Source organism: Chiloscyllium plagiosum, chromosome 5 (genome assembly GCF_004010195.1).
Source record: "Chiloscyllium plagiosum isolate BGI_BamShark_2017 chromosome 5, ASM401019v2, whole genome shotgun sequence".
Classification (NCBI taxonomy): Eukaryota; Metazoa; Chordata; class Chondrichthyes; order Orectolobiformes; family Hemiscylliidae; genus Chiloscyllium; species Chiloscyllium plagiosum.
Genome location: NC_057714.1, coordinates 67905407 through 67918991, shown reverse-complemented (window position 1 = coordinate 67918991; position 13585 = coordinate 67905407). Strand labels below are relative to the sequence as shown.

General features: G+C 38.5%; 1 protein-coding gene across 2 annotated transcripts; it reads left to right on the top strand.

Moving 5' to 3' along the window:
- Positions 1–1210: 1210 nt before the first annotated feature.
- Positions 1211–9623, top strand: gatad1 (GATA zinc finger domain containing 1). 2 transcript variants are annotated; one of them, XM_043690249.1, is made up of 5 exons: positions 1212–1544; positions 3046–3171; positions 4088–4147; positions 5467–5650; positions 8603–9622. In XM_043690249.1, the coding sequence occupies exons 1-5, from the start codon at positions 1338–1340 to the stop codon at positions 8791–8793; spliced, it is 768 nt and encodes a 255-aa protein (XP_043546184.1). In that variant the 5' UTR covers positions 1212–1337; the 3' UTR covers positions 8794–9622. The 2 variants fall into 2 exon arrangements, with proteins under 2 accessions (XP_043546185.1, XP_043546184.1); XM_043690250.1 differs by lacking the exon at positions 4088–4147 and having other exon boundaries at positions 1211–1544; positions 8603–9623.
- The last annotated feature ends 3962 nt before the right edge of the window (positions 9624–13585 follow it).

The following is a 13585-nucleotide window of genomic DNA, read 5'->3' as shown; positions in this document are numbered from 1 at the left end:
TTTAAAACAAAGTTAGTGTACATGTTTGCAAATTTGGAGTATAGTTTTGAAAAATGTTGAGGAGTTACAGATGCAGATCGGTGAGAGGAAATACGATCTTGTGGTGCTAACAGAGAACTGGCTCAAGGAATGGCAGGACTGTGTTAAATATTCCTGCATATAACTTGTTCAGGCAACAAAGTAAAGGAAGGATAAAGAGTAGCAGTATTGGTTCAGGAGGGCATTAAAGCTGGAGAAAGAGGATGTCTCGGAAACTTCAAAGATAGATAATTTTGATTACAACTAAGGAATAAAAGAAAACACAATTACAATGCATAGAGTAACCTGTCGACCACTAACTAGTGGAAAGGAGGTAGAGGAGCAAATCTACAGGGAAATTACAGAAATTTCAACATTATGGAGTTGTTATTCATGAGGGACTTCAATTAACCAAATATCTGCTGGCAATCTGTTAATGTCAGGGGCAGTTGTTTCTTCAATGTGCTTAGGAGACATTCTGACAGGAGTCCATGTCCAGTGCAAGAGGAAAGGGTGGTTTGTTGGTCCTGGTTCTTGGAAATTGGATGGATCAAGTGTCAGTGGGGAATCATCGAGGGTGAACATTTTATCGTTGGAAAAAAAGACATGCAACAACCGAAAGTTCAGGTTTGGAATGTACTGCCAGGCAATGTTTAATTCAGCCATTCAAGAAGGTACTGAATGATTATTTGGATAGAAATACTTTGTGAAGGATATGTGCGAAAATCAGGTATTTGGCACTAAACCATGATGTTTGTGTGAACAGCCGGTGCAGGCACAACGGGCCCAATTATTCGCGCTGTTACAATTCCGTCATTCACATTGCTTTACCATGCTCTCGACACAAGGGGCCGCCACTACCCGGATTTCCATTCGCGCGGAATCGCGCTCCTTCAGCTGTAGAGGGCGCTGTATCCCCGGTCCTGCTTGGCGCAGGGAGATGGTCCTCCGGCATGGTCACTCGGTCCTCCCACCGTTAGATGGGGCCATTGTGGTCACTCGGTCCTCCCAACGCTAGGTGGGGGTGGTTCAGGTCACTGAGTCCTCCTACCGCTCGGTGGGGGGGTGGTTCAGGTCACTGAGTCTTCCTACCGCTCGGTGTGGGGGGGTGGTTCAGGTCACTGAGTCCTCCTACCGCTAGGTGGGGGCGGTTCAGGTCACTGAGTCCTCCCACCGCTAGGTGGGGGCGGTTCAGGTCACTGGGTCCTCCCACCGCTGTATCCTGGGAGGGAAGGCTGTGGGTTACAGGTTGGGGCAGTGGTTGATTGGGTTTATTTTCTGGGTCGGTTGAGTGGGCTGTTGTCGGAGACACGGAGAAGATGCCGCTGGGTTTGAAGCCGTCCTGCAGCGTGTGCAAGGCCAATTCCTCGGCCATGTGGAGGAAGAGCAGTCAGGGTGAGATCGTCTGCAATAACTGCGCTGGCAAGAGCCCCGGAGCCGGCTGTGTTTCAGGCTTGACCGCGGGGCCCGGCTCAGCACCGGCTGCTCAGCAGAGCAACGGCGGAGGAGGTGGAGGTGGCAAACAGGTGAGGCTGGGAGGAGCCCGAGGGGGAAGGCCGCTGTGAGCCGCTTCCAAAACCTGTCCAGAGAAGAGGGAGGGCTAGGCCGCCAGCCTGAGACTTTTATCATCATTTAAGTCAAATAAATCTGATTAAAACTTGCACGATCCTAAAAGGGGCGCAAAGTGTAAATGAACAAAGCTCAAAATAAGCTGCCTTTTCGGAAATTAATAATACCCTCGAGCCCCTCCGCTGCCCAACTGCCCACAGAAGGCTTTGACTATTTCAGTGGACAGAGCGTGTTGCTTTTCCACGGACTCTTGGGCGCAGAGCTCACTGTAGAGGAGGGAGATTGGGAGTGGTCTCCGGATTAGGGAGTCACCGTTTCTGCTGTGAATAGAACAGAGCGTGAAGACATTTTAATAACATGTTTAAAGACATGTCATAGCTTAATCCAAACTGAAACGTTTGTCTTTCATGAGTAAATGGGGACAGGGATGAACAATGTGATTCCCAAATGCTGTTGAAATTCCTGTGTCTTAATGGTCAGTGTTCACTGGCAATTTATTAATATTCAATATATGATAGTTAATGTAAAAAAATGCTGGAAGTATTTTAGTAGACCTGACAGCATCTGCACAAGGAATAACAAGATTAACATTGCAGGTTTGTATTTTTTCATCAGACGTATTAGAGGTTTAATTGGCTCTTAGCAAGCATCCACGTAGATTTCCAAGTCTAAAATATTGAACACATTCCTCATTCAGTCTTTGCAGGTTTCAGTTGTTCTTGTATTCCACTTTCTGTTCAAGTTGATTCAATACCAACTAGAAGTTAAAGTTGGGAACTTCTGTGAGCTTAGCCAATTGAGGGATCTCTGTCCTGTGGTAATGTGGCTGGACCTGCCAGAAGGTATAACCGAAGTAGGCCATTCAGCCCATAGAGTCTCCTCCTGCATTAATTGAGATCATGGTTGATCTGTTAGTCCCAAGTAAGAGGCCCAAAACTATTCAGTATTCCAGCTTTGGTCTGACTAATGTCTTGTATAGTTTTAGCTAAACCTCCTATGGATGCCCCATTTAGTTTCCTTTTTAAAGCCATCTTGTATTTTGATTTTGATGTCATACATTAAGTAGTTTCAGCAAAAAACTTTATCAAATTGAAGAAACACAAACAGAGTTTTAAATAGCTAATGAGATAAATGACATGCTCTCATTCAATAGCAACGGATGAACTCAGGCTAAGATTTGTCCTTTTCAGTAAATGAACACAGGTATTCTTTTTACTTCACAGATTTATTCATCGTACTGGGCTGTGTTCATTACTCTGTTGGAGTAATACTATTCCATAATGAATACGGGGTAAGCGAGATTGTAGATTTGAGGTTACAATTGAATCAACCATAATCTTATTGAATAAAGGAGCAATCTCAAGGGGCTAAATGGCCTACTCTTCCTTGTTCATCAATAATAATAGAATAACTACAAAGTTTTTGCTAATAATGGTAGTTTTTTTTATATTCTGACAGGCAAAGCAAGAAATTCATAGGCGGTCTGCAAGGTTACGGAACACAAAATATAGGTCCATGCCTCCTGCTGAAAAGAAGGTTTCAACTAAAGGAAAGGGACGTAGACATATATTCAAATTAAAAAATGTAAGACAATTTGCAAAAACTTTTGAATATTTAAGATTAGGTGGGGAAGGGAAAAAGACATTTCTTCAATAAATAGGGCAGTCGACATTATGGTATTGTCCATTAAATAATTTTTCAATTTTTCTGATGACGTATCTTGTATAGCAGATTCATTAATTGTTGATGCCTTATTTTTGTTCTTTAAAGTAAATCACCACCCTGAATTGCTGATGGGAATCTTTTTTTTTGCATTCTGGTAAGTAATGGATCCCTTATTAAGATTAGAACTTAAAAGGATCAGGATGTGTATGGAGGACTATCTTATGTTACCTTTTAAATAAAGCTTGCAGAATTAATTTCTTTGCAATGCACAACTAAAACTTTGGCCCTATACCATGACAGCAACAGGCTTTTCATTGGGCTATTCCAGGAACTGCATTTGGCAGAGAGCTCTCAAGTTATGGTCTTTGTGCTCTGACGATGTATTAATTGTTATGAGTATATTTCACCCACTGGTTTTCATTCTTTAACATGATGTAATGGGTTAAACTAAATTTCCCTGTTAAATCGATGACATCCTGTAATAGAGGAGTTGCTATAACAGATCCATAGCAATATCAATACTGCTTTATGAAGATGAATATTTCTGTTTTGAATTGGAGCATGTTAACATTGGCATTTAATAAGGGACCTATTGGTTATCAGAATTGTAACAGGAGACTGCTGAATTTTCTATAACACTGATATGCTTAACAAGACAAATCTAGGTCATGGTTTGATGGTTGAAAGTAGGCTCAGCTTGCAAATCATTGTGATGGTTGATCCTGCTGTTCAATCTGTGGTCCATGATCATTTGCTCATGGAATAATGTAAAGTAGTATTTTGAATGTTTGGAATAGTCTGAATTTTCATAAAATGAGATTGTGATATTTTGCAGCCAATTAAAGCACCAAAATCTGTGTCTACGATAATCACAAGTGAATCTATTTTCTATGGGGTAAGTACTTTTTCAGAGTGCGGTTTTGTATCTCTACGTCGGAAAAATCCACTACCATAAATTCTTTTAAAAATATTTTAACTTGCCTGAACAATAGTCCTTCATATGAATGATACATTATGATCCCCACAAATATTGATAACTTATAAAAAGATATTTGAATATTCAATTCCTGACTTTCACATGAGAACATTTCAAGTTTTAAGACTTTAACAAACTCTTTGCTGTCTACATACAATGGTGCACATTTTCTGCAAACTTGTAGTTTTTTTTGGGGAAATGTTCTAAAGTCTAAAGCTTCCAAGTCTCCCTGTTTTGCCAAATTGTAATGCCCAGCATCCATTGACAGTCCTGTTTCTCAGTTCTTCAATGATTTTCAGTAGCAGGGCCTACTTTAGTGATTTCTTCTTCTATCACAGGGCAAGTCTTTCAGTATCCTTAAATCGCTATGAAGTTTGTTTTAAAACAGTGGATTAGCTTTCCCAGCAATCTGTCACAGTAGCTATTGTTCCTTATCTCTCCATCTCTGTCTCTGCTCAAAGTCTGCATTATCAGGAACATCTGCTTTTGCTCTTAGACGTTAAGTGTGCTAGGTTCATTTTAAGAACACACAACCTGCTCCAGTTTGCCTTAAAGATGTAGTCCAAAATGCTATCATCTTGTCAAACTTTGTACTTATAAATTTTATATATGTGCAACGATATGGTTGTCAGCAGCTTACTACTCTAATCTTTTGAGTTTTTGGTTAAATTGAGTTGTAACAAATTTCAGAAGTGAACCTTTCAGAAACTATAATTCCCTGATTCTTTGAGCATGACTTTTTCTTATCAATTTACCCTCATAAAAGAATGTGTCCATCTAATCGTATTTGGTGTGGAATTCTGCCCCAGATCCACCAAAGTTTTGTTCCGTATTTCTTTTGCACTGGCACATACAGGTTGACAGATGTTAACCATTCAGTCTTTACATGTAAGCTGTTGTCTCGTATTGCACAGTTTGATCATTAAATAACTTCATGACCAAGTTGACCATGTTCCTCATGAGTGCATTTTCAAACAGTTGTTGTTGACTGGTGTGAAAGAAGAGTATCCTAAGATGGATGTCACACCCCACAACCTCTTTGTGGCACGGAGTCCAATTTTCATGCTAATGTTGCAGCACTAGCAGATACAGCACAAACAAGTGACCCAGAACCTATTTGGAATATGTGACGACCCAGTGCATTTACCTACTGACTCATTATTGACTAAGATTTTCAGAAGCTTTAAGAGTTTAAGTCTATTTTATTTAAAGATTTATACTTTTTCAATGTGTTTTAGGGTATATACTACCAAATTGGAGATATAGTCTCTGTTGCGGATGAAGATGATGAAAAGGTTTACTATGCTCAGATCAGAGGATTCGTGCAAGATCAATACTGTGAAAAGAGTGCAGTGATTACGTGGCTTATCCCAACTCAGGCAAGCTCCAAAGATCACTTTGATGCAGCAACTTATATACTTGGTACATATTAAGTTGTTTATATCTGTATTAAAATGTATGTGTGTTAGATGACATAACTAAAATATTGTGATACTGCAATGTTGTTCATTCAGAACATTTCTAAAGAAGGCCTCAATAATTTTGACTCACCAAGCTGCAGAACGTTTTAGAGGTTCAGGTGCTTCACTGCTTGCTTTCTTCACCTTTCAGAAATCCAACTTGAATGTAGATAAATTCTAATTGAATTTAGGTGGACTTATTTAAGTTTTAAATGCACTTTATGGTTACAGGGATGTGAATGTTTTGAAAGCTGTGAATCCAAAATTGTGCACTTACTAGGATTACATTACCAGTGACTGTTACAGTTTCCTGTTTGTTTACTTGAGGTGTTATTCATACTAGTGGCAGTACATTTGCCCTTTATACTCTTTATTGTTTTTTTCTGGTTCAAACTGTTACTCACTTTCTTTTCCCCCCCATTTTAGCAACGCAGTTTCCTAAAGCTATCGCCTTCTTACTCTAAATTTCTAAAGGCATTATTAATCCTTCAGCATGTTATAAAGAGACCATCACATGTGAACTTTGGTGAATGTCAGCAAAAATCATTGACTAGAATATAATCCTCAAAGTCTGATCCTGTGTTCTGAAGGCTTGTGCCTTCTCTCTTCACAGGTCCTGCCAGGCCTGCTGAGTTTGTCCAGCATTCTGTGTTTGTTTCTGACGCTGTCTTTATCTGATATCCATGTTAGGCTTTCGGTATTAGTCAGTTTTCCCCCAAGCATCGAGCCTAACTTTTATGCCCCTTTCATCAACGTGGCTGCAGTCGGCTAACTTGATATAAACTACCTGGTACTTTCTGAAATGAACATATACAAGAATTGTGCTCCTAATTCTTTTTTTAAAAAATGAACCTTTAGTTCTAGATTCTGCCATGAGAGGAAATATCTTTTCCACTTTGTCAATATAATACTGCCGTGACTGAATATGTTCAATGGGCAATTCTGTAAACTACATAATCAGATTTCTTTGTGAAATATTCTAGAGGCTTTTCATCCCTTTTTAATCTATTCACAAGTCTTCTCAAAGCTGTTGGAAGAATATAATTTTCTGTCAGCTAAGCATTGTTTCTAATGCAGCTTGTAGCAATCACCTTTCAAGACTATCTGTGATTCTTGTTTAAAAGTAACATATGAACAATCAGCAATAAGGCAGACCATTGTGTTATAATCCCCACAGAGACCTGTCACATTTTAGAAAGATTCAAACTTTTAAATGGTAACTGAAATAACCCAATGCAATTTCATGTTTTAGAACTCTTACTGTAACAAATAACTAAAAGAAAATGATGAAACACTACTTTCTTCAGTTCTGAAGAAAAGTCATATTGAACTCTCAACAATAACTTTGTTTCTCTGTCCATAGATGCTGCCAGACCTGCTGAGTTTCACCAGCACTTGTTTTTATTTCAGGTCTCCAGCATCTGCAGTATTTTGCTCTTATTGTGGTTAAAAATATAGTGTGAAATCAGATCTTTTTGCACAGGGCAAGAATATTACATCACAGTTGATTCAAGCTAGTCTGGTAAAGCAACATTCATAAAGCTCGGGGAATAAATTAGCCACTTGGTCTTTCATACCAGAAAATAATTGCTGTAGGTTTTTTATTCCTTTCAAATGAAACGAAACCCAGTAGAAAAGTTAATATCAAGTAACTGGTTGTTTAATATATGAACTTTCCTGACAGCAGATAGTAAAAGATGGTGTGCGTACTGTTTATTAAATTGTCTGATCCAGAAAATACCAGTTTAATTGCTGATTGATAAATTTAACAAATCAGGAATAGCTAAATAGCCACAAGGCCATTTTCACTCGCTACATGAGAAAAGGTTACCAAACATAGAAAGTGCTGGAGAAACTCAGTGAGCCTGGCAGCATCTGTGGAGAGAAAAGCAGAGTTAATATTTCTTATCCAATATCAGTCTTCCTCAGAAGAAGGCATATCGCACTTGATGTGTTAACGTAGTTTTTCTCCCCAACGTGCAGCCAGGCTCACTGAGTTTCTCCAGCACTTATTTTATTTCCGATTTCCATATTTGCAGTGTTTTGCTTTTAATTGAGAATAGGTAAGCCACATTCCTCCATCTGATCACTCTCCAAGGGACTTTACTGAAACTGAATGTCTGGCCATTACAGATACTCAAGAAGCTTGAATGCAGTTCCTCAGTGGAATAGTTTACCAACACTGGATTGCTGCTAGGATTTCTGAAACCTCTTTCTGATAGGATACTGTGGTTTCAGATGACAGATTCAAAACTGATGGCCCCAGATGCTAAACACACAATAGATACTTGGATGCTGCCTGATCTGCTGCACTTTTCCAGCAACACATTTTCAACACAATGGATCTAACCCAATGTTAATTTTTTCTGTCAATCTACTAGTCTTGATGCAATGGAAATGTTAGTGAATTACAGCTGTGTAGCATTGAGGAATGATAGCTTGATATCTGAACACTGAGAAGAATGGCTTTCAGTTGGGTGGCAGTTCAAAAGCTAAGTGAGCAAAATACTGCAGCCATAAACTGTAATTATCATGCTGCACAAACGTGTGACATCACCTCTAACATGGCAGAACTCTTGATATCAATCCTCACTGACACTGCAATTCTATTACTCAACTAATCCACGATGGAAGCAATAAAAGGACATTTATTGACATTGCAACATAATTGTTTTACATCAGCAATATGTTCAGCACCAACTATCCTTGAGCCTTTCACTTCGAAAGCTGCTGTGTGGCATATTGTAACAAGTGTATCCTATTATGAATCAGCAGTTTTAAAATGTAACAGATCACAAAATGAATGTTTTAAGAATTGCTTTGACCCTCGCGAGCAAACCATTTGCGATTGATGTGTTCAATACTAGTGATAGTTATTTTTAAATTTTATTACAAAAGTTTCCTTTAACTTCAGGGCCAGAGGAAGATCTACCAAGAAAAATGGAGCATTTTGAATTTATTTGCCATGCACCTTCAGAATACTTCAAATCAAGATCGACTCCTTTTCCAGTTATTCCAACCAAACCCGAGAAAGGGTATATCTGGACCCGTGTTGGACCAACCCCTGCAATAACGGTGAAGGAATCAATAGGAAACAGTTTATAGCCAAGGCGTTAAAGCTTTCTTAAAATAAGTTTGTATTTGTGTAATATAGCTGAATCTTGGCCTTATTAAAAGGCTCACTGTTTTAACATGTTTTCAGTGTTCATGCAATTTTAAACATTCAAAACTATATTAGCGTGAGGTTTATGAACTCCAACAATTCAGTTTAAAGTCTTGACATACTTGAAAATTAATATGGCAAGATCTATTTTTGACGTGTCTGTAAATTTTGCAAAGCTTTGGTTACCTTTATCAATTTAAGTACAGTATTTGTATGTTACGCAGTATTTTGTATGGAACTGCTCATTGTGCCACATTTAGATTCAAGTTCCTGAATTATCAATTTTGCAATAAACAAATTTGTGGATGGTGGAAATAGGAATCTAATTTTGTACATTAAAAATAAAACACATTACATATTAATGTTTGCATGTACTTTTAACTAGTTAGAAATTACTATAATTGGAGAAGACTTAGAGAAATTCTAAGTATATTATTTTCTGTGTTTTCTGTTTTCATGATCAGACTTGACATAAATTCCAAATAGGACATTGTAGTTTTTCAGGTGTGAGATTTTGTTAAGTTTAAGATTATATTTTTATAAAACTTAATGTTTTCTGTGTATGCTGTGAATGGGGCAAGAGAATTATTGGTTTAATGAAAGGTAATTTTGTATTGTTCCTGTGTACTTTTGATGTATGCACATTTATTTGTATGGCATCTATTTTTAAAGGCTATACTGACTTGGCAAAATTAAATAAAATTAAGAGGAGGAAGAGGTGAAGTTGACAATTGATGAAACCAAAATTGGGGTTTAATTCCAGAAGTTTTTAAAACCTAATGACATTGGACATGATTATAGCTATTCACTCTGGGGAAGCTGAAAAAAAATGCACTGTGTGCTTTGCCTTGGTAAGGGTATAAAAAATCTGAAATTAGAGTAAATGATGACTGCTCTGACTATTTTCACAGCCATGTCCAATTCTTCTCCACTGAGTTGCCAAAGCAGCAGCAATTCATTAAAATACAAATGTACTATTTAAGTGTGTTTAACATGTGGGTTTCTGAATGAGTGGGATGGAGACCGGGGATTCAGAGATAGAAGTGCTTTGAGTGGAGACCCCACTTCCATCTTGTGGTCCACCAAGAATTCCTTGCTAACCAAGAGCTGGCATACACTTTGTTGCACTTGAGGTCTGAAAGATGAAGTGACGTTTACCACAGTGTTGGTTAAGCTGAGCAAATAAACAGGCCCATCATCAGTCAGGGGCAAACATGCTCTTGAGTGCATTCTGCATTTAATACTCCAGGCAAGGAGCTACACTTTCAATGGCTATGTATGTCAGTACAAAGACCTGAGACGTCATAGAACTTGAGCTAGAGACAGACTGGTTCATTCTCATCCTACTTGTGTGCAATGTCTCTGAAAAGGCTGACAATTCCTCACTGTCTGTGTTCAGCTGAGCAGTGGCTGGCAGGTCTTGCACCCTCTGTACAATTTTTACTGGGTAGAGCACAGGAAATTGAGCCCCACTATTCTTGAAATCATCACAAAAGTTAAAGATTTTATACAGTATGGAAGTTTCCCCAATTTATCTGATTTTCAGATCTAGTTCGAAAAGAAAGTATGGAGTAGGTTTCTGTACTGAAAATAATCAGTTCATTGCGAGTAGTTAGACTTGAACTACAGATAAACAGTTATCAAACATCAGCATATAATTTTGCTAATTAAAATTCTAATCCCCTAATAAATACCCCCTCCACTACCTTAAGCACATAGACATAGATAGGGTTAAATAGATTATAGGCAGTGAGGAATAAAACTGGAAATCAGTTCAGTAGTCTTTTATCCCAGGTTCTTCTGTTGATATGATTATTATGACTCCTGCTGCTGGCCAGTATTTTGCTTAAATCGTCTTTCTCTGAATGCTTCAGTTGGTTGGTAAGAGGCATAAGGTGGTGAGAGTTCACTCAGTTCACTGTAACTGAGGAGCAGAATGTAGATGAAAAACAGGAGGGGCCAAGATTAGGTTTATGCGTGGTAATGGTGAAGGAAGAGGAAGCAAAACCATTGCAGGTGATTCTCTGATAGAAATGGATACATAAAATTGGGAAAAGAAAATACTGTAGAAGCTATATGTTAGAAATGCAACAGAAAATACTGAAATCAGACAGTATCTGTTATGAGAGAAGCAGAAATAACATTTAAGATTGCTTGACCTATTGTCAGAACTGGAAGAAGTTAAAGGTGTAACGAATTCAGGAAAGGGGAAGAAAAAACAAAAAGGTCTGTGATAATTGCAGTGCAAGAGAGATTAACAGAAGGGGTGGTGGTGTGAGGCAAAAAGAGGATGGGTTTGGGACAAGTAAAGAAACAAAACATGGATCTAGAGGAAGTGTAAATCAGAATAAGAGAGCCGTCAATAAAAGTTGCTGGCTGAGTAATGGGGATAGTGGTTATGATCTGAAATTGTTAAACTTAATTCTCAGTCAGGTTAAATGCAATGATGGGAGTTGACCATAGAGTTGTATCAAGTGGAAAAAAAAGTAAACAGTATTTTATGTGGTATTGGCAATATATTGTGATATGAAATTAAGACTATCATAAATGGACTGTTCAGAGTTTAGGCAGAGCCATCATTGAAGCATTGTCTAATTTTGGACCTGGTCGATTGTAAACAATTCTGTTCTTATTTCAAAATTTCAGCATTGCAGTACTTTGTTTTAACTGATTTTGAGGGCGAGAGAAGATCGTCATGGACAGTCAATAGCTTAACTAATTTTGAGAGTTTTGGTTGTCAGAATAAATTCAAGGAAATCTCGTTTTGGAAAAAATCTAGTCTTCGTGGCGACAAGATTAATGTTTTAAAAATATGCAAAGAACAGATTTGGTTAAGTTGGATTTGTGTGTCAAATAGCTAGATTACACGTTGGCAGCTATTTTTCAGATACAATGCCTATAGGAGCAGATTACCAAAGCATCTGGTGATTATTGATTCACTTTGACTCTTTGAAAGAGCATCGGACAAGTTTCTGAGCGAGGGGGCTATTTCAAGTTAAAAGAGCACCGATACCAGGGTTACTGGGAACGGGCGGACTCAAAAGATTTTCCTAAGGACTTTTCCGAATATATCTAGAAGATAGTGTGACTGTGAAAGGTCCCAAATTGATATCCAAAGAAAATTGGGGATTAACAGCCATAGATCTTTAAAATATCATGAACGGATACAAAAAATATTCAAAATGGCTATTGGAATGCAGGCGATTATAACTATAGGTAGCTTGAATTCTACAAAGCTCGAGTTATGTCCATCTTTTTCACTATAAGGAATTCTCTGTATCACACCTTAGGGATGGAAAGCAGGGTAGACTTACCAGAATGATGATACAAGAGTTAAGTTATGATAAGAAATTATAAAACTGGTTGTGTTTCCTGAAATTTGGAAGGTTAAGAAGAACAGATAAGATATCTTAAAATGAACTATTTCCACTGGTTCGGTTTGAGTCCAAGATGCATAGAATCCCTCCAGTATGGAAGTAGGCCATTTGGCCCAATGAGTGCAAGCCAACTCTCCAAAGAGCATGCTACCCAGACCCATCTCCCTACCCTATCCCTGTAACCCTGCATTTCCCGTGGCTAATCCGGCTAGCCTACACTATGGGCAATTTCACATGGCCAATCCACCTAACCTGTATATACATCGACCATGGGAGAAGACTGGAGCACCATGCAAAAACCTAAAGTGACATGGGGAGAATGTGTGAAATTTGCACAGTCACCCAGGTTGGAATTGAACCTAGGTTCCTGACACTGAGAGGCAGTAGTGCTAACCACTGAGTCACCATGCTAATCCAAGAGGCAACGTCAAAAAATTAGAATCAAATCTTTCATTAGTCAAATGTGAGTAAAATCTCTCCCCAAGAACAGTAGTAGAAGTTCAGAACTCTAAAATCGTCCACTAGGTTATGCCACCAAAAATGTTCCATTATCTTCTTGAATTATATTCTTTTAATGTTAACAGTAATAATCTCAATGCAGATAAACTAAAAGAAGCTTCAGTCACCATGGGAACTGTCATTGATAAAATGCCTTCCTCACAGCATCAGTGAGCCAGACCTACTTTCTGAGTTTAAAAATAGCATTACCTCTGTGAGTGGGTAGAATTATCAGGAAAATGATCTCACTTTGAGTGATTCCTAGTGACTCAATGTTTTCAATGGGCCATAATTTATTGTACTAGGGTATCAAAGGCATAAACTATAGATGAGACCTGCTATTTCAAATTCAGTTTTGAAATCGACTTGTGGGGCAATTTGCTGAAACTGCAAGTTGATAACGATACAATGAAGGGAAACCTGTCATCCAGGAGCTGAGTAAGCAATCAACAATATATCTCATCAGCCAATTGGAAGGATTGTGAAATTAACCATTTAAGTATGTACATGAAAATGCAAGTAGGAATGAGGGAACGTTTATGCTAAATCAAGTGCAGAAAGTGAATTAACGAGTGAAAGGAAAATTGGATTGATAAAGGGACAGAAGGGAAATGTAAATTCAAAGTTTGTGAGAAGATTTGTAGCTCAGGTGCTCGTTGTTGTGGTTCTGTTCGCCGAGCTGGGAATTTGTGTTACAGACGTTTCGTCCCCTGTCTAGGTGACATCCTCAGTGCTTGGGAGCCTCCTGTGAAGCGCTTCTGTGATCTTTCCTCTGGCATTTATAGTGGTTTGTCTCTGCTGCTTCCAGTTGTCAGTTCCAGCTGTCCGCTGCAGTGGCCGGTATATTGGGTCCAGGTCG

What these genes read in the sequence shown, in the direction of transcription:
- gatad1 (XM_043690249.1), top strand. Translation starts at nt 1,338, where the DNA reads ATGCCGCTGGGTTTGAAGCCGTCCTGCAGCGTGTGCAAGGCCAATTCC. An exon ending in ATATATTCAAATTAAAAAAT is followed by an intron (nt 3,172 to 4,087) that starts GTAAGACAATTT and finishes GATATTTTGCAG; the next exon opens with CCAATTAAAGCACCAAAATC. An exon ending in TGCAGCAACTTATATACTTG is followed by an intron (nt 5,651 to 8,602) that starts GTACATATTAAG and finishes CTTTAACTTCAG; the next exon opens with GGCCAGAGGAAGATCTACCA.